This window comes from Apostichopus japonicus, chromosome 20 (genome assembly GCF_037975245.1).
Source record: "Apostichopus japonicus isolate 1M-3 chromosome 20, ASM3797524v1, whole genome shotgun sequence".
In the NCBI taxonomy this organism is placed as follows: Eukaryota; Metazoa; Echinodermata; class Holothuroidea; order Aspidochirotida; family Stichopodidae; genus Apostichopus; species Apostichopus japonicus.
In genome coordinates this window covers 10,184,814-10,209,436 of record NC_092580.1, presented here as the reverse complement: position 1 = coordinate 10,209,436, position 24,623 = coordinate 10,184,814, and the positions used below count along the sequence as shown (strand labels likewise).

At 37.7% G+C, this 24,623-nt stretch overlaps 2 protein-coding genes across 2 annotated transcripts; one reads left to right on the top strand and one right to left on the bottom strand.

Annotated features, from left to right (window-relative positions):
- Positions 1 to 1,724: 1,724 nt before the first annotated feature.
- LOC139961738 (histamine H4 receptor-like) lies at positions 1,725 to 3,743 on the bottom strand. Its single transcript, XM_071961179.1, has one exon. It carries the CDS (start codon positions 3,093 to 3,095, stop codon positions 1,908 to 1,910), a length of 1,188 nt encoding a protein of 395 aa, XP_071817280.1. The 5' UTR covers positions 3,096 to 3,743; the 3' UTR covers positions 1,725 to 1,907.
- A 13,275-nt stretch (positions 3,744 to 17,018) lies between these two features.
- LOC139961488 (uncharacterized) lies at positions 17,019 to 24,623 on the top strand. Its single transcript, XM_071960680.1, has 4 exons — positions 17,019 to 17,788; positions 19,569 to 19,694; positions 21,008 to 21,901; positions 22,931 to 24,623. Exons 2-4 carry the CDS (start codon positions 19,596 to 19,598, stop codon positions 23,156 to 23,158), a joined length of 1,221 nt encoding a protein of 406 aa, XP_071816781.1. The 5' UTR covers positions 17,019 to 17,788; positions 19,569 to 19,595; the 3' UTR covers positions 23,159 to 24,623.

Genomic DNA, 24,623 nt, shown 5'->3' with positions numbered 1-24,623 from the left:
GATACGAGTTAACTTAGCACTTGAATATTTATATTATTCAAAATTTCCATTAAGCTAAAAAGGGACAAAATACCGACGTTCCTTGAAAAAATATTATATTGCAGTCTTAAATTTGTCATACAAAATCTGATGATTTGAAGTGGTCAGCCATTCTATCTAGTCCAGGTGAACTATACTCAAAAATAAACCTTCTTCGAGAGAAGAAACCGATTGTTGGACAAAAGCGATATAGTTTACATTTTCGACGTAAAACATCTTTTATACCTTTCAAGGTAATGCGGTAATATATTTCCTCTTTTCAACATAAGAAGTAGATAGCAGAAGAAAGATATCACGTCTTAGCAGACTTATAAATGTGCCTTCTAGACTATCTCTCTGTCACTGAGGTCAAATAATCTTTTGAAAGCTGCTTTAATATAAAGAAAACCGGAAACAAAATTAATATGGGTTACTATATTCTTTTCGAAGAATACCTGTACCCAAAGTGATGTACATATGCATTAGGTTTAATGTTCCGACCATCCAGACCACTGATTAAACAGTGAAAGATAATTGAAACAAAAATGTGTTTTCGTTTATTTAGCCAGGGAGTTGCGACTTGAGCCAAGTAGCAGCTCAATGCATGGTCATATAATCTGTTATATCATTGTTCTGAATAAAAATAAAAAGTTACAAATGGATGAGAACAATTTTAGAAAGCATTAAAGTGCAATGATCGATTGCGATACAGATTGAAAATAAACAGTATGCTGTATCATTTAAAGGTATGATACAGGGTACCTCTTTGCAACATGAAGTTCATATTCACATATAGTAGTAAAATTTAGCCGCACATTCGCCATAATGATGCATAATGCTCAGTACTTTAAATTTCAGCTGGAAAGCAGCTTTCTGCGTTTTTTCGCGGTTTTCCCACCCTTCTGACATGTCCACCAAGTTTTTTACATGTATTCATCACAAAACAGCAAACTAAGATATAAGCCAAGTTTTTTTCCCTGTCAAGAGCATTAATTTGCGAGTAATTAAGGGATTCGGCAGATAATGAGTAAAGTGTCATACGACAAATTCCTCATTTAAAATTAATCGCATGCAATTCCCTAAATCCACTAGTTGGAATTCAACCAATCAGGGAATAGCTAACATGTTTATTTATTAGCCATTGCTTAAAATAGATTCATTCACAGCAATCTGGAAAAGTTGCGTCGGTATCACAGCCATACACAATGTACATAAATAAAGCATGGTGTATCGTACATATTGGTCTACTGATGTTGCTTACGACGCCGGCAAAGTGAAAAATATTAACCTCATTATTCAAGACGTTCATAGAATTGAAGTATCCACATTATTGGAGGGGTTTATCGCGATCCTGACCGCAAATAACTTCGAGAAAAACAACGTTCCAAGTTGTAAATATTTCGCTTTTATTCCACCACTTGAAGTTAGACTTTAATAGATCAGCTATTTATGTATGTCGTAATGGCATCATGGGGTCAATGAGGTTGAGAAAATCATAGAAAGGACGCAAAAAGCTGCTTTACTAAACCAGAAAACTTGCAAAATTAATTGAACAGTATTTCAGAAGGTTTACCAAACCATTCACATTTAGTCCTGGACAAATTAGACGAAGCAAATCTGCATTGCTAATGCTATCCTTTTAAGTTCTTTTGTTATCAACCGAGAGATAAGGTGATTCAAACTACAAAAGAAGCTGAGAAATTGATGTTGTGATAACACACTGTTATTAGTTTCAATGGTTCTTATTAGAGACCATGGTAATAAAATAACTATAGTAATCGTAATGATGACGACGACGACGACGACGACGACGACGACGACGACGATGACGATGACGATGATGATGATAATACTAATTCCATTGCAACAGCTACTTTAGATATTGTATCTTAAAGGGTTAAATTGGCACGAGAATGATTTTTAGCAGCTTTTGAAGTCGCAATAACTGAGTTTTCAAACTGCTTACGTCGTAAGACAGCTATCATTCCTGTACGATATCGCTTACTAGTTGCGGCATAAATAACTGGATTGATGACAGAATTAACAAATAAAATAAATAAACCAATCAAATATATTAACTCCGGCAACCGAAAAAGGTAAACAATTCTCAAAAGGGAGTGCAAATGAGGTGGCACCCAACATATTACATATACAATAACTAGAAGTAGTAAAGCTTTCGCGACCTTTCGAATCTGTTGAGTTTGCTTTGTGATGTCAGTTTGACATCTTGGAGTAGGCCCTTCCTGTTGTTGAGGGTATTGACCTTGTGCTGTCTCTTTGCAAATGAAAACCGACGTCTTGTTTCTATCGTTGTTGTTAGAAAAACGTTCCACGTCTTCGTGATATGATTTTTGTACCTTTGCTGAGACGTTTGTGTGGGAATAACTCGTTTGTTTCTGAAGTGAATTCAACAGATGTCTGAGCTTCACAATGAAAGCGATATTCATGTACACTAAAGCGGAGAGCGGAATTACAAAGTTAAAGATAAATTCGCCGAAAACTGTCACAAAAACCTCAAACCTGATATCACTCTCATCGCTATCCTCTGAGAGTTCTGGCCACAACAGGGCACCCAGCCAATAAGGAATATAGTTCGAAAGTGCATAGAGAGCAGAAAATATCCAAACAAAGATAACATACTTCAGATTGGTTCCGCTGGTACTTTCCATTTTATGCTTAACAGGATCAGACACCATTTTTAATCGGTCAAAGGTCATTAACATTATCAGAAAAACAGACAGAAAGAGAGGATACCGTATAAACCAACCGCAAATCTGAAACAGAAATATTTGTGATTCGTCTACAAATAAGAGGAAGATGGTGAGAGGAAGACTTACAATCCCTACCATCAAGTCGGCAATAGCAAGGTTTGTAATGTACAGATTGTATGGGACATTGCGAATACGGGTATCCATTTTGTAACTAATTATAACCAATGCATTAGCACATATAATGAAGGGCGATAGAGTGCATATTAAGCCTAGGACGACGATTCCATACGGAGAAGAAACGATCTCGTCGAAGGTTGAATTGACAGAAAACGTTATTGACGTTACTGTAGTTGTGTCTTCATCCATCGTATATTTGTTTCAATCAAATTTTGACGATATCAAATGTCGAGTTTACGTTGGAAATATATTGGAAAACGACCACAAATAATGCGAATGATACTCGATAATGTTCCATGAGCAGCTGCATTTATACGTCCACTGTGTTAAAATGAGAAATTTGAAAACTTCCACCAAAAAAAAATGTGAAATCCTTATCCGATCGCGCACGTCTCTGCGTCACCCGAATTGAAAATAAAGTCATTCACCTGTTAAATAACTTGCTATAATCGTGTATACCGCCTCATTTAAACCATAATATCAAATTCAAAGTTTGAGGTAAAAATGATTTCAAGTTTTTGATTAAAAGTAGTAATGCCTCTCCGGGTTTTTTTCCCTTCTTCTTTCCTCTTTGATTTGACAACTTTCCTGCTCCACGGAGTTTCTTGAACAATGGAAGGCCCGAATCTAAGAGACTTAGAGCTTTGATAAGCCAATGATGGCTTCTTCGCGAGTTCCTGATTGCAGGAGGATCTGACATACATACATACATACACTTACAAATTCACTGTCTCATTTGCTCACGTCCTTCCATAACCATTTGTCAATGCAAAGAAAGAAGTCACGCGACTGCCGCAGAGAATTTCTCTAATTACAGCAATTAAGATTTAAAAGGTAAATTGAATTTTGTCTGATGGTTGCGGTCTTGCGGAATTTATGAAACAAAGTGATAGCTCTCGAAACGGGAATCTGACTATCCAATTAAATTTCACCGGACATTCTGAATATGTTCTTTTTTCACCAGTTAACATCATGGAATTATTCCAACGAATCATATGCCTCTATACTCATGTCAATTGCACGGATCTGTAAGGCGTAGAACCATGTACTGATTAATGTTTTCAATCCTCAAGTTGATAGTTTTGAATTGATAAATAACCCGAATACAAAGAGTATTAAAAAAAGAGATTTATGACTTTCAGACAGTAATATAATCCATGTTTACATTAACATGTGTGCAATGTTTCTCATCGCTCCTACATAAGGAGGATGGGATGTTTTAGTGGGTTGGTCATTTTGGACATTAAAAGCCTACGTATGTGTGTGGGTAGGTTGTGTACAAGTGAGTGCGTATGTCTGTTATAACTTCAAGTTTGTGTCATAAATGACTGAGCCAATTTTCTTCAATTTCGTAGCTAGGAAGATGTCCCATTTTAGGATTTCGAAAAACTTCAGAATGATAGGTAACAGCCAGAGGTCAGCGTTCAATTTAAATGAGAAGTGATTTTCAAAGAAAAATTATATCACTGCAAGGAGAAATAATAAATTGACATATATATATATATATATATATATACCCCAAAAATACTGTCTGTTTAGAAGGTGTTGTGACAGTTCTTTAGTACGGGAATCAAAATCGACTTCAGATGAGCAAATGCGTCGAATGCGCAACGCTTGACTGTACGGAATATTTCTGGTACATTGACGTATATATATAAACATATACACGCGCACCTAAGCAAAAATACCTCAAATCCTAAAAAAAAAACGTAGAACTCCGTTTCAAACTCACTATGCCCAGTAGAGAAATTAACCTTCATGCTATATAACTAACATTTTTTCACTCATAAAATTCAACACGTATTCCCGCGTGCGTCACCCCCTCCCTGGGTTACCCTATATAAAACTGCAGGTTATGATCATATTTCTACTAACTGAGAGACCTTAAACTGAGATGATCGGCATATGTTATAACAAAGGCTGACCACATAAATGCAAGTTTACATGTAAATACTAAAGTTTCTGGCCGCACATGTCAATAGAAACTGTAAGGAAGGAGTACAGTAAGAAGTTTAGCTATAGGCGTTAAAATGAATGCTAAAGAAACAACAATAAAGTCAACGGAATCGTTAAATTTTCTGAACATTTTCTCGCTATGTGGCCTATATCTGACTACTTTGATTTTTATGCTTGCTATAACATGGATTGAAACTTTACAATTATAGATTTCTATCAACTTAAATATTAAAGCTATACGAGTCGTTCAGTTTATGCGTGAGAAAGAAAGGAAAAACAAAACAAAACCAACGCATTTAATCAATATATACAATATGACACCGATACATTAGGTCACCAAATGATTGGTCCCTTACAAAAGGAAATCAGTTCAAAAACTTCATCAATGTACTTCAGCAGCGTTGGAGTATAAGGGACGCTGAAGTTTAGAAGTGAAGGCTGCCTGTTGCCAAGTTAATAGATGTATGAATTCATAACAATTGACGCCGTAACACTTACTGAAAGTTCATCACACAGAGTCTTGTTACATTGATATTACATTGATATTATATTGATAAACTATTCATATTTGCGTTGTCGCTTCTACAAATAAAAAATATCAGGTGATCTGAAGATGATAGTTTCCAGTCATCCAGACATCGGGGACCATATATTTTCTGTTATAGATTGAAGCCCTTATTAAGTAAAGCTGCAACATTGTCCTCTGTCATCTTTACTGAGTCTTACAAAACGTTTGTAAAATACTTTCCAAGTTCATCACCATTGTTAAGTCTAATCCAGTTCAACTGTTATCACAACAAGTTTGTTGATTTACCGCCTTAATTGAGTGAATCGAAGCCAAATATTAACGTCGAGTTCAGTATAATCTTACTTTCCATTAAGTAGCATTTTAAACAATTGAATATTCATGATACCGGTTGACATCAGCACCTTATTACTTCCTTTGTATGGGCATTATTAAATTGATCCAAAGAAAAATGCTTAAAAGTTCGCTTCGGAAATATATTCCACGACAAAACTCAGAGTACAACTATATCTTGAAACATGATCAAAAACTATTAATAACTACAAATTAGTGAAAATAACCTGGCAGGAATCTCAGTTACCTACAGCTTTGTCGAATACTATAATTGGCTCCAACGGTTGATTCCAAGTCATTGCGAGTTGCCTTCTGCTTCTTCTTCTGACTCCCACGACAAACTTGCAACATTGCATGTCTATACTTTGCAGACGTTACTGCATATAGCAGTGGATTTACGGCAGAGTTGGACATCACTATCACCATTGCAAAATGAAGAACAACGAAAGGTGAAAAAATAGAGAAAAGGGCAAGTGCTATGATTACATTCATTGGAACCCAGCAGAGTAGATAAATACTGACGAGAAGAAACAGGTTACGTGCAACACGACGTAGATTGCTTTCGGAACGCCCTTTATGTTTAGTAACTGTAGAGGTTTGGACGTACTTAGATTCCGCCGACACTGAGCTGATTACCACATCGGATTTACCCTGAGAAGTCACTTGTTCGCAGACGGTTCTGGGCTGGTCTTTTAACTTCGCTTCGGCATTGTATTGATCACCTTTGAAGATTTGCAATGATCTCCGTAGTTTCACTATAAATATCAGATTCAGAGTAATAAGGATCAGCAATGGAACTACAAAGTTGAAAATAGATTCAATGAAATCCACAAAAGCTCTTGTTAGGAAATGATGTACTGGAGTAAACAATTCTCCATCCTTGGGTAGAATTACCTCCGCAACGAGGACGGCGAGAATTGTGTGCATACTCGAGTAAGCTAAACATGCAATCCATGTCCGCAAAATATATCTATTGGTCCTGCTATTACATTTTGAAGTGTGGTACTTTATTGGATCCGAAGCCAACATCAGACGATCATGCGTCATCATTGTTATCACAAAAACGGACAAAACAAGCGGAAACCGAAAGCACCACCTGAATGTAATGTACGTCAACATTGGTAATTCAACGTCATACAAGATTACGTCACGTGCGAAAAGTGGGACCGATGTCACGCCCACCATGAAATCAGCAGCAGCCAAAGAAAGTATGTATCTATTGAATGGAACAGCCCTCACGGAACTGTTGGTAAAGTAGGCAATAATTACCAATCCGTTGCCAATCACTATGACGATAGTTAGAATAAGATGCAGAATAATAGTCATCATAATATAGCCGTCGGTGTTTGTATGTTGAAAATACAACGAACTTGTATTTTCAGTGTAATTCATATTGAAAATTTGCTTGTGTAATCTGCCGCTCGGATGACGTTGTACAAATGTGTCTCATAATAATTGCAAGAAGAACGAATATTTTCCAAAGCAGTTTTGGCTTTTGCTCTGTTTCCCAGAGTATATATGGCTTATAAACTGCAAGCTCCTTTTTCTCGAATTTGGTAAAAATATTAAATAATCTATATTATTGCACGAATGTTGGAAGGAAACGAAAGTGCCTTGCTCATACTTCAAAAAATCAATATCCATTAATCCTCTCTCGAATGAGTTAGCAAGCGTTTGAGATCTTTAATATTGGCTTTCTTGTTTGGTCGTGTGAAAGTGGAGTCAATCATCCTCATTGCTCTTCTATTATATCAATTATTCTTCTACCAAACGTTGATTGGAGAGACGTTTTAGTTACTCACTTTTGTTTGGTTCATCGAGGGCATTCCACTTTGTTTCACAGTCCTGATTGGTTGAAATATAAGTCAGATGTCCTAATTCCGCAGGTTTCCTTTATCATAGCTTGTTTTTAGTATAACCGTATGTAACCTTTGTCGGACATTCATCTGACATGCTTATTTAACTGCGCCAGTATATAAATGTGTTAAATGGATTGGAAACAAACGATCAAGGCTACAGTATTTCATTTCATTTATTTGTTTTTCACAACATGCATTTAAACGTTTACAAATAACAAGTAACAATAAGTAGTAGTGGATAATACATGAAGTGAAGGAAGCGGAACAAAAAACCCTTACGGGCTTGACGGGGTGCTTCGCTCCCTAAAATAAAGAGAAACAGACCAATCAAAGTACAACAAAGCAAAATACACAATTTCAAACAATAGGACAAAAAGACCATAACAAAACAATAACAATAACACCCCCCCCCCCCCGCAAAAAAAAAAAAACAATCCAGTGCATCTGAACACCTGAGTTTGTCCATACAACAAGTTGGAGTCTTTCAGTTACTTGTCAAGAGTTAGTGTTTGTTTAAATAATAATTACTTAAGTTATACCTAAAAGATTTTAAGCTAGGCCTGTCACTTATTGCCTTGGGTAATGAGTTCCAAAGATTAGTGGCACGATAACGAAGGCTTGAGTGGGAAGAAGTACGATTTACAGTATGCAAAAGAAGCTGAGGATTCCGTGTATTGTAGTTATGAATGAGGGAATTTGATTGTGAAAAAGTTAGAGAGAGCGTCTGGTAGCAGATTGTGTATGAAACGATACGTGATTGAAGCAGTTCCTAGATTGATTATGTCCTGAAGTTTCAATAAATTTTATGTTTTAAATAGAATATCAGTGTGATCACGGGGGCCACAATGACAAATATGTCGAACAGCTCGTTTCTGCAGAAGAAACAGACGATTCAAGTAAGACTGCCTGGTACACGACCATACAGTACTGCAATAAGTAAAGTGCGGATATATCAAAGTGAAGTACAAAGTGCGAAGAACGCTCTTTGGCAGTACATATTTAAGTCTACCAATAATACCGACTCCACTTGCAATTTGTGAGGATAAACTATGGATATGCTCTTGCCAATTGAGATTACAATCAATAATTACCCCGAGAAGTTTAATCTTACTAATAGAATTCAGAGTGTGACCATTCATGTTAATGTTGAAACTATAATCGTTGTAATGCTTAAGTTTGTTAAATACCATGAAGTTTGTTTTGCTGATATTTAAGGATAGCTTATTAGCTGCAAACCAATCACAATAAGCTTTTAGTTCAGAACAAACAGTCCTCTCTAACCGTTTAGGGTTATCGTCTGAAAAGAAAATGTTCGTGTCGTCAGCAAAAAGAACTAATGAAGAATTTCGTGAGACAGACGATATGTCGTTTACATAAATAATAAATAGAAGTGGGCCAAGGATTGAACCTTGGGGAACACGGCAACGGACAGTAGCCAGGTCAGAGTCTGTATTATTATAGTGAGTGTATGGTTGCCTAAGATTCAAGTAACTATCGAACCATTTGAGCGGAAGTCCCCTTATTCCATAGTGTGACAGTTTGCGTAGTAAAATGTTGTGGTCGACTGTGTCAAAAGCTTTGGATAAGTCTAAGAAGATTCCAATCGAAGTCTCTTTCTTCTCGGCAGCTTTGTTTAATTTGTCAATAGCATCTACAAGAGCAGTTTCGGTAGAATGACCTGAGCGGAATCCGTACTGACTGTTTGAAAGAACTTTGTGCTTGTCTAAAAAGTTTTGTACTCTGTTAAATGCTAGTCTTTCTATAATTTTTGAAAGGCAGGGCAATACAGAAATTGGACGATAGTTTATAAACTGAGTTTGGTCACCTTTCTTGAAAAGCGGAATAACTTTGGCGATCTTTAGCTTGTCGGGAAAAATGCCATGCATAAAAGAGGCGTTGAATACATAAACAAGAGGCTTCGCTATGTGAGGAATTACCCTACGGACAATAGCTGGTCGCAAACCATCGTATCCAGCAGATTTATTAGGGTTCAGACAATCGTATGCGATCTTTGTGAATTCACAGTAGCTAACTGGTGAGAAAAAAATAGAGGAAAGATTTCTGTCTACTAAGCAGTTCTCTGCGTGACCAATATTAGGAATGCCTCTAGCTAGTGACGGGCCGAGATCGGTAAAAAAGTCATTGAATGCATTAGCAATGCTTAAAGGATTCGTCAAGTATTTGTTGTGGTCAATAAACTTGTCAGGATATATAGTATCGTTTCTCCTCTTTTGCAATATGTCATTAATGTGTTGCCAGGTGCGTTTTGCGTCGTTTTTTGAGCTATCAAAGATATGTTTATAATGCATTTTCTTTGCAATACGAATGATATGAGTTAATTTGTTTCGATACCTATTATAATGAGTTTTGTTTGTAAGTGTAGGTTGTTTGAGATAACGTCTGTAGAGCTTATTTTTACATTTAATCGACTGAATTAGACCTTTGGTGATCCATTGTTGTTTTTTCTTCTTTCTCTGACCTATTTTAATCAGGGGAAAGCTATTGTTGTAGATATCATTAAAAGTAGTAAGAAATGAGTTAAAAGCTGAATTCACGTCACTCTCTCTATAAACATGGTCCCAATTGACTTGGGAAATAGATAATATAAAACATTGAACATTTCTAGTTGAATAGTTCCTCAAGAATGTTGTTAGCGCTTTTGCACTGCTGAACTGTATATTAGTTCGAATAAAAATCGGAAAGTGATCACTAATATCAGTTACTAAAATTCCAGAGGTATCAACCTTAATCGACTCGTCAATACAGCCTATATTAGTAAAGATGTTGTCAAGCAAAGACTTACAACTATTGGTGACTCTTGTTGGTTTGCTGATGGTTGGACTGAAACCACACGAAGTGAAATTATTTAAGAAATCAGATGCTTTAGACTTACAAAGATCGACGTTAAAATCCCCCATTACAAAACCATATTTAGCGTTTGATGAGACATCGCTTAGTAAATTGTACAAATAATCATTAAAATTTGCCAGATTACCCGTAGGTGGTCGATAAATTACTCCAATGATAATTCCTTTACTTAAATTTGGAATTGACAACTCAATAAAAATACTTTCAATGTCACTGTTCAAGAGAGAAATGTCGTGTCTAACATCAAACACGAAATCGTTCCTTACAAATAGGCAAACGCCACCTCCCTTTCGGACAGGGCGATGGTTTTCAACCAACCGATAACCTTCAAGGTGAACTAAGGAAGAAGAATTGTCCTTAAACCAAGTTTCTGTAAAACCTAAGGCCGCAAAGTTATGGTTAAGGAGTGAAAGATAATCATGGATACTTGAAAAATTTCTAATTAAACTGCGACTGTTAAGGTGAAAAACGCTGAAGTCATCCTTTTGAAGAGTATTAAATTGATCAATGCTAATATAAGTTGATTCAACCTTACATCTAATGCCACATGTATTGGTAATGGTATCCAGATCATTGCCATGAGAAGAATAATTTTTACAATAAATGAACTCATGAGGAGAACTTAGATCACTAAAAGGAAGATTTCTCTCTGTACAGTGTGGTTTACAAATACCTCTACACTGAAAAAATAAACTAGTCAATATTGCCACGGACTAACGTTAAATTAGTCTGTAACGTTAGTCAATGCACACGGACTAGCAAAAATCTTCGTTTCATCGCTGCTTCTTAGTTAGTTTACACTGACTAAGGAAAATATAATCGCAGCTTAGTCGGTGGCGACGGACTAAAGTATTTTAACCCATGGACTAAGAACGATACGGACACCCGGTTTACGCCATAATCGTAGCTTAGTCGGTGTCGACGGACTAATGTATTTTAACCCAATTCGATTCACTTCAATTTGGAAACCGAGAGGCAACGGCAGCTTGCTGGGCTTGGCATAGTTTCATACGATCACTCTAAGCAACTTTCAACCGTAAATCACCCAAGAAGGTCTTTAGAAGAATGGAGGTATTAACTGCATCATCGGCCTACCTGTTATTCCTTTAACTTGAAGGTAAAATTAAAGTTAATTGTTAGGCCACTGGCACTAGTACTGTATTATGGTTAGTGTAACGCTACCGTTGTCACGTTGGCGTTTCGCAATACACAAGTGCAATGACAGTGAGTAGCCTATAGGCTTCTACTGGGTACTGCAGTGCATTCTCAACACTAAAGTGTGCATTCTAAACACCAATTAACAATGTGTTATGTGTGTATTGGGCTAGATTGAACAGTGGCACATAATCTTCTAATTTATTCCCAAACAAATGCTGGAACTATAAGGCTCAATAATTTATTTGAAGTCTACACTCATTTGGTAAAGATTTCCTGTAATTTCCCATGTGAATCTAAATGGGTAGGCTTTGTGATATTGAATAAGCAAGGCTAGACCTTCAAACGTACAGTCACAGTAGGCTGAGCAAATTATGTTGGCTGGTCAACGGTATTACATGTTGCGAGCAGTCAGGATGCACGCTTCAGTTCTATTTAACCTTTTCATTTATCATTTTTTAGTATTTAATTTCCGGTCACGCCCAGGAAACAATTGCGACATTCCTTCACGGTCGACTTGCTTACTGTAAGACGTATTAACCGTTTTTTCTCAGGAAAGCTTGATAGTCTTGAAGTTATTATAACATGTGCTTTTAGTATACTGCCAAAAGAGTAAGTTGTTGTATTTGTATAGATATTTTATGTAGTCAGGGATGTAAGTCTTCCGTATTTTTACGGAAATCCGGTTTTTTTTTAATTCCAATAAAGTTCCACAAAATTGTTCGAATATCAAAGACACAACGCGGCAAAATGCCTGGCCCGTTGCAGCAAGCTAACTTCAATTTTCACTCATCGATCATTTCAAGTTTCGCATCATCGCATTGCACTGTACAACATTGTGCCATGTGAATATCGTTGCGTAGGTGCGAACTTCAAATCGCTATAGCTCATTTCGTTCGTTGAAAAACCTTGCCTAATTCATGTGGATTGGACTGCTAATTAATATCTTCGTAACTGCTGGTGCTCGACATAAGTTTTGGAATTAACGCTTGTGATATTTGTGAGCGGCGGAAATCTACGGGATACGCATATGAAAGACGATATTTGTGATCGCATTCGAATGTGAGACTGTTTTTTTATTCCGTAGTTCGCTGCGATGTATTCGTAACTTTGAGCTAGCCTAACATAACGATAGTGTGTAAGTAGTAAGAACTAGGGGTAGGATGTGTTAGCGCTAATACTTCTAAGCTAGCCTAACATACAGTAACGATAGTGTGTAAGTAGTCAGAGCTAGGAGTAGGATGTGTTAGGACGGCATTCACCTGGGGTCTCCGAATATTTTCCGGTTTTTTTTTTGGCTGCACTTACATCCCTGATGTAGAAGTAACGGAAAATTTACTATGTTTAGTTTGGTCTAATTGCACGTTTTTTTTCTGTCCAATGTAGTGCAGGGTTCACTTGCGCGAATTCAAATTATTCTGTTTATGTATATGTATATGCATCGATTCTTAGATTATGATGTTTTTTTGACATTTATTTGTAATTCAAGCATATCTGTTTAGTAGCAAATTTTAAAGGTTAAGATTAATTAGTTTTCTCTTTTTGATCCTAGATTGAATGAAACTCATTGGCGTAAATAATAGATTAGATGATACAGTTTAATGCAGTTGCTAAAACTCTGGGTATTCTCTAGTCTTCGCCGGTCCATTATATACTTTAGTACTACTAGTAAGACTAAATCAAAACGACCGAAGACAAACTTAGTGTAACAAAGTACTGATTCTCCTCTAGCCTAGGTCTAAACAGGCTTGTTATGTGAGCAAGCAAAATAACAACTAAAAACGATTAGGCCTATAAATAAGTTGGCTCAGTGCATTTCTGTTTCTAAAATTTTATATTTTTAAAGATCATAAAAACAAACAAAGATTTAGCCCATGTTTTATTATCTCTGTATTCTGGGCATTTGATTCTGGTTGCAATGGTGATGACACTCTCGTTCAAATTTTCAGCTTTATACAGTCTGCTTCAAACTTTGGGATTGTTTTTGAGACTATAGTGGAAGCAAATCTCACATAACTTTGTGGTGACAACTTTATTTTTTTTTTTTTCAAATGATGAATACTTTGCTGTTTCTTTTTTCCAGCAGGAATTGAAAAGCCAAATATCTAAGTCAAGGGTGAGCTTTCCTGTGATGTACGACACCAGTGTGGAGGCAACAACAGAAGAGGAGAACTGTGTTATATATAGCTTAAAGACATGTTTTAAGATGATATATTGGTACCCTTCGCAGAACAAAAGAGTTTATCCAAGAGTCCAAAAAGCAAAGGAACAAGTACCATAGAGAAAAAAGATGGAAGAGTGAGTTTAACTATTGTACCCAACTGTTTAATGATATTTAAGATACTTTTCATAACCTGTTTTAAAAAAAAAACAGTCTAGTATATCATTTACGTGCAAGCTTCATAAGTTTGGTCAAATTTTCACTGATCTGTAGAGCGGGAGTCCAGAGGGCTTGGTTAGCTGGGAAGGTAACCAATTGCCTGGTACATCACAATGTTCACAATGCATTCCTGTATATGAAACCTGACGACTGGCAAACCGACTGTGGTGGATGTGGCTGGGAGAGCAATTTTAAAGTCACCTAATAGCTAACCTAGAGCAGCTTTCATGGTAACCACTGGCACATCAAAGTAAGAACAATGTGTCAGGTATGGCCCCAAGAGCAACAAATGGCCATCGCCAGTAATTATTGGTGGTGGGGTACCCCTGCCAGTGATCTATAATTGACCCCTCACGGCTGACCTAGGTCAGCTCATGAGGTAACCACTTGAAACCTACTGGAAAATGTTGGTTAGGACTTCAGATACAAGGGATGGGCATTGCCAGTAATTTTTACTGGTGGGGTACCCCTGCCAGTAGACCCCCAATATGCCCATCCCCTCATTGACCTAGGTGAGCTCATGATTTGACCAGTTGAAACCTACAGGAAAATGATAGGTATCACTTCATATGTAAGGATGGGCATTTCCTTGTCACTTTCGGTGATCATGCACTGAAGAAGAGCTAGTTTTGCTCGAAAGCTCTGCAAAAACCAAACATTGGCTGTTTTACTTCCAATCACTTACCTAATTCAATTATTGTATCTCACTCGAGATCCAGCCTTTCTCTAAATGCAGCATAGTTGTTTAACAGTTTTTCCGTTATTCCTATAAATATATATATATATATATATATATATATATATATATATATATATATATATATATATTTACATGTAGTATCAACTTCACACAAATGGGAAGGTTGTACAGCTCTCACCCATTGCCTAAAACATACTTAGGCCTACATGGTGTACTAGCTGTTAACCGTTAACAGGTGCGTATCCAGGGGGGGCGTTGGGGGCGCGCGCCCCCCGGGTAAGGAAAAGAGGAGAGAAAAAAAGAGAAGAAAAAAGGGAAAGGAGGGGGGAAAAATGAAAAGGAGGAGAGGAAGGAAGGGAAAAGAAAACGAAAAAAAAAAGAGAAAAAGGGGGGGGGGGGAGTAGAAGATAGCCATGACCTCGGGAAGAGAAAGAGGAACAGTCATAGTTAAAGCGCTGATCCCTACTATATACACAGGGTAGCCAGTGACAGATCAAGGATTACGGAGGGGGTGTGCGCCTCACCCTACCCCTTTCACCGACAACTCCATTTTTGACGTTTCTATTTTTCCTCTCTCACTAATGTATCTATATAAATACTATATATGGTCTATCATAACGCGTGTGTGTGTATGGACGCCTTAAACAATTGTACAATTGTGCTATATGGAACCAACTGTGGCTGGTCTTGAACTCGACCGAGTCGTCGGGGAACATGACGCATTTCGGGAAGGGGCGACCGCCCCCCCCCCCCCCGAGCAAATTTTCTTTATGACATCGCTAGTAATTTCAAAATAGACAATGCTTAGATGCAACTTACAAGGCCTTTTAAGTGTCATTTCCAGCGATCTGGGAGGCATTTTCGGCCAAAAATTTTATTGTACGCTTCGCGCCAACTCATGGTGGCGCTTCTCTTAGATAGTTTGCCTACAGGCTTTGCCCCTCCCTTGGCAATTACTCGCTACACGCCTTTTCGAATTTGTAAAGCAAAGAGCAGATATAACATCATATCAGTGAGCATTGAAATGCATGTTCCAGGATGAACAGCCCCAAAAACTGTCTATGTGTGTAGTCAAAGGCGTAGGAGCCCAATTGGATTTAGGGGCTGTAATGACTTGCCCGAAAAAAAACCAAATTTTTTCGCGCGCTTTTCGCGCGTTCAACATATCGATGCCAATATCATATAAGCAAGCATCGGTCATTACATCGCATGCCGTCGTTTACCGTACGGTCCGTGAAAGTTGCACAGTATACCGCCGGATGCTAATGTAAACAACGAAATGTCTTATGTAGATGGAGAAAAAGCATACAGATCCATTTATGTCAAAACTCTCTTTTACAATAGTAATATCGGCCAAGCTTAGAACTTTATTTTAATTACCAAGGAGATCATTTTTAAGCTATTTATTGCTATGTATTTTTCTTTCAGTAGGTGCCAGAAAAAAAAATGGGGAAATTTGGTTGCGGGGGGGGGGCTGCAGCCCCCGCCTCCTACGGGACCTACGCCTATGTGTGTAGTGTTCGGTTTCGATATACCTGGTATCGGAAATATCTGGTATTTTTCATTTCCTTCAACGCAGTTTTATAATAGCCATAATAAGAGGTTTTAATATTTGTACACCAATAAATTAACTGTGTCTGAATTTTCGAAAATTTCCTGACCAACATTCTTCATTGTACTTTCCTCTACTCGTGCAATTTTGACCTGTCTGTTAGGGGTTCAAGGAGGTTTTTCTATATTGATGGTTCATAGATTGAATTTTGTGCAACATTATGGGTATGTTCTGAAGTGATTTTATTCACGAGAAATGTGAATTTTCAAATTCTCAACAAATAAAGGGCTTAAAACCTTGAAAAGTGGGGCTTTCGGATATTGTGGGCCGTGACGTAGAATCACCTACAAACGCAATGATCCATAGGACATGCAATGAGGTCGAAAATGATGTGTGACTGGTGACAAAAAACAAAAACAAAAAAATAACCTTCAAAAAGGTTATGGATGGAAAAAAAAACTTTTGGGAAATACTGCGGTGCTCAGGCAAGAGTGTACATCTGGTTGGTCATTTCAAGCCCGAGAAGTGCCATTTCCGGTGATCTGGGGGGTATCAAAACCAGAAATTTTCTTGTACGCTCCGCGCCAACCGATGGTGGCGCTCCGCTTAGATAGTAATTCGCGCCCCCCGGGTTAGAAAATCCTGGATACGCGCCTGGTTAACTGTTAACCAAGTTTGGCTACAATCCGACTTAAGGTTGCGGAGATATTGTAATGTAAAGAATTATAAGTTTGACCCAATACCGTCATTAATATTCATTAGGTCAGCGCCAGCAACAATAGAGGGCACCTTCTCACTACAGTGCATGTACGCAGCAAGTAGACATATGAATATTCCCAGTCCGTTGTGGAGGTATTGCGGACCCAATCAAGTGTCACAGACGCACACAGACATATGCCTATATACTCCAACCCGACTACAAATGTTCCAGCGAACCAAAATTGATATACCTTTCCTTGTTGACCTTCGGTTACATAAACTTGACATAGTAAATACACAACTGTTACGGGTAGACTCAACACACATAATACGTGGACAAGCACTGTAGGCCTATATACGTCAACAACAAACCTACGGTACATATGCTCAGTTGAAAACATTCACGGAACGAACACACACTGCAGTCCTTTCCATGCGTGTGACTGTATTGACAACAAGCAATATGAACAGCCGCGTCTGTAAACCCATGCACGGTTGTGTTTTTCACATTTCTCGTGCGTCATATAGTGTGTGTTATATAGCTGTGTATCTTTCTTTGCTGGAATAGTCAACATTACGTCTAGATTCATGGAAAGGCTTGGATACTGACTGTCGACGCGATATCGGCACTGTGTGCTATGAATGTTTATATAGTTAATTTCAAGTAATTATATAATAAAGTGGATGTGCATACACATATATGTGTAAAACGTGACTTACAATATGCGGTGTCCACATCATTGTTTCTATGGTGAGCTTGTCGGTGGTGCCGGTGAAACAAACCAGGGATCTGTGGCAGCTCGCTGAACAAACTGTAGAAGAATAAACAAGCGTAACTGTATATCATTCTCTTGGTAAGTGAAAGCTTAAATCTCAACACGATGAAACCGACATTCTTTACTGTATTATTCGGCCTAGTGTGCACTTGTATTGACAATGAACTATTGAGGCTTGTTTACCATAATCGGAATGTACTCAATGCAACAATAGCTTTGTAGCTTTGTCATATGTACAGTATACAGCAGATCGTTCACCAACCTCCATTAACCTTCAAAAAGACTAGTATTGCCCTAAGGTTTTTTTCTATTGCCTGGTTTTGATTCTCTAGCCCAGGCTGCGTGTGTCCTTTGTGTCTGTTCTTAAACAGTACAGTAACTTCGCGATCTTAAAGCTTCATAGAGAAAATTACCGTATATGATACGATACACGCATCACGGTTTATGCAAGCATGCACCTGATTTTGATACGGAATGAGGGGCATACCATTAAAATTCCGATTGGAGTACTAATTGCTATATTTGAAAACGAATACGGTTGGTTGCATAGCAGTGCATCAGACACGTATCGAGACATTAGTGGTATTCTCTGATGGTAAGGGTTAGTAGCCAGCCCTGGATTAATCAGTAGGCAAAATAAGCACCTTCTTAGCGCACAAAGGCAAAGGGGCACCACATAGATTTCCCCCTAGCCATGCCCTTATAAATGCTCAAACTTTGATTTCACTTTCAGAACTTATGATTGAGTCTTAATGTCTTGATAGTTAAGCAATGGAGGGTCCAAGAGGGCACCATTGTTGGGCTGTGCTTAGGGTATCAGTTGCCCTCAATCCGCCCTGATAGTAGTTAATGTATAACAATTAGAACGTCTAATAAATTTTATGTTATTCGTAGCACATCTTCGCTGATGTAACTGTATACGTTTAAATATGTATGACAGCAGTACACTTCCATGTTGGGAGCCTGATCGAGACACAAGGCCGGGGGCAAGTTTGACTAATGAAAAGTTTTGGTTCCCTTTATAACTCTACAATGATCTTCAGTTCGATATTCTTGAGAGACTGCACTTATTCACCAGGCTCGGCCCCTGTCAATTCAATGCCCCGATTCTAAATTCAGCTGTGCCTACGTAGAACCAATTGGCATCGTCCTCAAAGTCCCCAACACGACACCGTTGTTCAGTGATGAGCTAATTGGCATTCTCGGTGTTGGACCTGAACAAAGCAAGGGTTGGTAGTAGGGGGAGACCGCCCTGGACCGTGGGTTAATCTGACTACCGGGAAAATATGGGGGGAGGAAGTGACAAAAGGATGGGGGGGGAGGAGGAAGTGACAAAATTGCCAATCGGGCTCGACCTGACTCTCGAAGCCTCCGCTCATGCAAGAACGTACCCTGACTCATGTGTATGTTCACATGAGATCAAGGGCGTAGGAACCGGGGGGCTGGGGGCGCCAGCCCCCCAGTGAAAAATGTGGAGGGGCGGAAGTATCATTCCGCCCCCCCGCTCCGCAAGTCAGAAAACCCCTTTTTCATTTCCAAATGAGAAAAAAAATCTCATTTGGAGCACCAAATTGCATCTAAGGCCTGGTGAAATACAAAATTAAGTTTACAAAATGGAGTGGGTGTTGAAGTGTGCTATATTGCACCAAATTGCATCTGAGGCTACCTTAGACCCCTCCCCCAGGCCGGCCATCAGTCTTCAGCCCCCCCACTCAAAAGTACCTTCCTACGCCACTGCATGAGATGCACAGTAGTCGGGAAATTTAAATAATATATTTCACATTGTTCTCAAGTATTCGTCATCTTGTAAGCAAACGATCTCAGTAAATGTGTTCCCTTTCTCTTTAAAATTTTGAAGGTGCGTAAGCTCTGGACAACATTTAAGATGAGATACTGCATCGAAGAACGTGATACTTCATTGTCGAAGGCTATGACAGTCGGCGAAGCCTTCCTGCTGTGCGAAGAGATGGCAAACCGATTATTGGTATGTTTTGCATGAACGATCATTTATCCGTCAACTTAATAGTAATGAGATACGGACTAATGATACTTCATATGTAATATGTAAACCTCTGGAGGTAATAAAAAATATCAGGAAATGTGCATGAGCATTATTTGTGGCTCTATAGGTCGAATAGTTGATAGAGATTTCAACTGATGAAAACTACCACAATACAAGTCTATGTGGAAATGATAACTGACTAATAAGAGAGTTGTTATACCGTGGACAGGGTGGGTAGGGTGGGGAGGGTGGGGAGAGTGGGGAGGCTGGGGAGGGTGGGGAGGGCGGGGAGGGGCAATCGATCAACCTTTTCCAACGCCAATCTTTTCTGATTTTAATTATGTGATGATAGGAAGATAAGGTCACCTATTAAACTTGTTTTCAAACTTACAAATGTTACTTTCTCATTCAGTGATGACTTTTTTTTTTTTTTTTTTTTTTTTTTTTGGGGGGGGGGGGGTGTATATGAGGCTTTTGTGCATGTGTATATGAGCATATGGGTAAAGCTCTACTTATAACCTCGATATCTGAAGAAAGGAAAATTGACTGACTCTAATACTAATAATAATCTAAATCATTCATCTGAATCCCAATGATAGTTAGTTCAGGTCATATGCCATTTGAAATTGTATTGTACTAGAAACTTTAAGTTAAGATGATGATCAATTTCTTAACATATACTTTAAAATGTCATGTGAGACAACAGACAAGTATACAACTCTTGCAGGTATGCAATATGCATTACCATCTGGGGAATGTCACAAAGGTAGCCTTAAGGGACTTAAAGGAGCTTATCGCTTATTAAATTAAATATATTTCATACGAGAATATTACAGTAATGTCATAACATCACATAACGTTCCGGTTATTGATCGGTTCAAAGTTCATTACAGCGGAGCAGAGTTAAAAGCATGAAATTCTGAATTGCCCCATTCGCAAATAAGCTTTACGTGGACAAACTTGAAATTGCAGTAAAGTTATCATGTGCATCTAGCCGAAAACTCTCAGAAAAATAACGGCCATAATGAAACTTTAGTACCCTGTCCTGCTGAAAGTCTAACACGTGTTAAGATATTCAACATGTGTTATAATACAGGGAGTAGTCAATGTAATTTATAGATTGGAGGAATGCAATACGAAAATACGAAATCTGGTTGCTGTCACATACTTTTGGTTTTAGCATCAGGAAATTCCATCAGGAATTGGCTACTTGTGTACTCGTTTTGAATTTCGTAATATTGCAATTAACCAATCGTATGATCGGCACTACGTCCTTTTTCCTTTTTTTCCTGTAGAATTTCTCTTTGGAAAAAGTGCAAAATGCCGAAGTCTTCCCTACAACAGTGATTGAAATGTTGCGAACTGTTGCAAAAGAAGTAGAAAAGAATCGACGAAAGAAGAATTTTGGTGTAATCGGTGGGTCAGTTACAAGTATTGCTGGAGGTGCCATTGCTATTGCAGGCGCCATTTTGATTCCATTTACTTTCGCAGTTAGTACAAGTCTTCTAGTCTCTGGGGCAGTAGTAGGGTTAGTTGGAGGTGGTGTAAGCATGGGATTCAGTCTGAACAAATTTTTCAATGATAAAAAGCGAAAAAACGCAATAAAACCGGCCTTGAACACTTTCGTGGTGTTCCAAAAAAGATTAGCCTTATGTGTAGTAAATGTACAACTTGCTCAGCAGATCGTTACAGATATAATGGAGAATGATTCACATTTACTTGAAATGGAACTTGATAATGAAGACATGGAGTCAGTCATAGAACTCCACGTAGCGAGTAGTCAGCATACGTTTATGCAGGAGGATGGAATTGAAATTACGACATTGATTGAGGAAATGTCGTTGTTTTCAGAACAACTAGCTCATTGTCTGGTCCAGTTGGTTAAGCCTTACCGAGAACAAATACTTGAATCTGACGATGAGGAATCGTGGTATGAGCAGCGATTCAATAAAGCTGGCGAATTGCCATTTGATGGACTTATTTCAGCCGTTAATAGTTTGAAGACTTTTGATGATACCGAAAACACATTTGGAGGATTCGTTTTGAAATATTACAAGGAAAACAGCAACCCCTCACCAAGTAATACATTCCTTCCGGCCAGGGCAACCATGGATGCGGCAGGAAATATCTGTGCAAGAGGAGGTGCTGCTGGCTCTGCTGTTGCTCGAATAGGATTGAAGGCCATCGTCGTAAGTCCATTCGGTTTGCTTGCAATTTACGTTTTATATCATTCGTTTGGGAAGGGGGTCCGCGAACTTTTCCCTTACTGATTTTCTTCATATTTTCTTTGTGGATGTGAAAAATGTTGTCAGTAGTGCCAGTATTAGCTCCGTGCTAAGAAATATAACTTATTTCTGTGACAGGATTTGCCAAAGCGATTCATATCACAGAAAATGATCATTGTATAATATATACAGAAAAACGTAATCAATTTTATAAATTGAAGCATTGTGTCATTTTAGAGACTTGCTCAATTCGTCAGTCTTGTTCTTTGAAGGAAATTCAACCACTGACATGCCACAAAGTTTTCTCAGCTTATTTGAGAAATTAATCTATCGCAAGCATCTTTAGCACATCGACCAATTATAATGGTTCGGTTTCTTCTGTGAAATCATAATTATTATGTCAAAAGATCGGTAGAACGGTTTTATCAATGATGATCAGTGATATATCGTATATAAAATGATGATATTTGTGCACCTCAGCAGGTATTACACGTTTTTGTATTCTTCAATGTCATCCTTGCATAGGTTAAATGAAATTGATTTGACTTGTATAGTGATACTCCTAGATGAGTACCGTACTTAAAAGTGTCAAATATGACCCTTCCCAGTCATTCATGCAGAATTCACGTTGTAACATTTTAACGAAACTTTGTTGATTCATGTTGAGTTTTGCACAACATGAAACAAACATTCTAAAGAGTGACGTAACCAAAATCATTACGTGATGATGCTTGTCATAAAACAAGTCTGATAATAAATCCAAATTACGTTATGAAGACGAATCATTTTGCCACAACGTTTTCATATTTACCAAAATGCATGTATACTCCAATATTAGTGTTTCGTATTATAACCCTGTTCTAAAGACACAGCAACTATACTTAAACAACCATCTGGGCGAATAATCTACATGCTTCGGTCCTGATGGGATGTATAAGAACCCAGTCTCAACCAATGTAAATTAAACGATGCATTTCTATGTATACTTCGCAGATCAGCGATGATATATCAAGTGTCGGAGGAAATGTCTTACGGATCGCACAAGGGGTTTCAGCTGCAGGGGTCATCTTAAGCGTCGTCGGTATTGCCATTGATGTTGTCTTCCTGGGACATGCTGTTTATGACCTCTTGAAAAAGGATATGGAAGATTTCTCGCAGGCGTTGCTCAATATTTCTGACTTAATGGAAGAAATCAACTACATCCATAATTCGAATACATAAATGCCGTATATATATATGTATATATATATATGTATGTATATAATATATATATATATATATATATATATATATATATATATATATATATATAAATATATATATATATATATGGGGTGACCGATACATTTGGTTGAAGTCTGTAGTAAATGTTTATCTTTCTGTATTCCATAGCATTGTGCAATATGATTATGTGCTGATGACGATGTGATCACGGACGTGTACAGGTATTAGAAGTGATCCATTGGTGATACGGTTGTTCGCTGCTTCCAAGGATGGAACGGGGTAACTGACCTTTGGAAGAAGTAAAATCTACTGTTACTCATCATCTACCGAGCCTTCTACACAGGAACGTGTGCATTTCACAAGATTTTTTTCCTATTTTAACGTTGTATTCTCTTTGCAGATTATGTAGACAATTTTTGTGTATGTATTCTGCACACCTTGATATAAAATTGATCTTATTGGCTAATTTTGTTTATATTATATATATATATATATATATATATATATATATATTCATACCTGTAAGACAGTGGAAGGCTGAATGGTGAAATATTAACATGAATTATAATTATTCCATGCAAAACAAGGGTGCAATTTCTTATGTTCGTTTACGAAATCTATTTGAAGGTAATAGATGGTTTCTTGTAATTCGCGAGACCTAAAACCTGTAAATATAGCTATATGGTACTTATGAAATACCATAGTAGTTATGAAGGGGTATGGTTTTGAAATTATAATGAACAGTTTACTTTTGTACTAATGATTATGTACCGTTATAAGTATTTGCTTGACATAATATGTTCATACATATTATAACAAACGGCAGTTGTATGTTATTGTTGCTTTACTTCCGCGTTTATACTATTTACTTCTCGACGTTGCTTCCATTTTATACTGTTTGTTTTTGTTGCAATATGACCCTCTCCTAAACTCTCCATAAGATTATGCCGAGGAAACGGAGGTAGGTATATCCTTATAAAAAGAAGGATCTTAGCTGTTACCTGCATGGAAAAATAAATCATAACTTTACTAGTCCGACTCATTTTGACACCGGGAGGAAGTTTAACGTGCTTATAGTACTCAGATTTAAAGGGACTATGGGGACCGTATATATATATATATATATATATATATATATATATATATATACATATATATGTGTGTGTGTGTACATATGTATCTATAAACGAAAAGAAATCGATTCGATCTTTCGTATATTAAGTCTCACATCACCGGCCTCAAACAAAGACTTGGGACACTTAAACAACTACCAGTTCTAAAAACATATGTAATCCGTTCTCCGCTCCTTAATCCGGTTCCTGTACAGTCATGATTTATATGGTTCAAATTCCATCAATTGCTACTAACACTTATCTAGCGTTATACTTCCAGTGTCTTACATTCTGAACTTTTTCCAGGGGCGCCGTGTATTCCAATATATCATATAAAACAATGCTCCTTA

What these genes read in the sequence shown, in the direction of transcription:
- LOC139961488 (XM_071960680.1), top strand. Translation starts at nt 19,596, where the DNA reads ATGAGATACTGCATCGAAGAACGTGATACTTCATTGTCGAAGGCTATG. An exon ending in AGATGGCAAACCGATTATTG is followed by an intron (nt 19,695 to 21,007) that starts GTATGTTTTGCA and finishes TTTTTCCTGTAG; the next exon opens with AATTTCTCTTTGGAAAAAGT. An exon ending in TAGGATTGAAGGCCATCGTC is followed by an intron (nt 21,902 to 22,930) that starts GTAAGTCCATTC and finishes TATACTTCGCAG; the next exon opens with ATCAGCGATGATATATCAAG.
- LOC139961738 (XM_071961179.1), bottom strand. Translation starts at nt 3,095, where the DNA reads ATGGATGAAGACACAACTACAGTAACGTCAATAACGTTTTCTGTCAAT.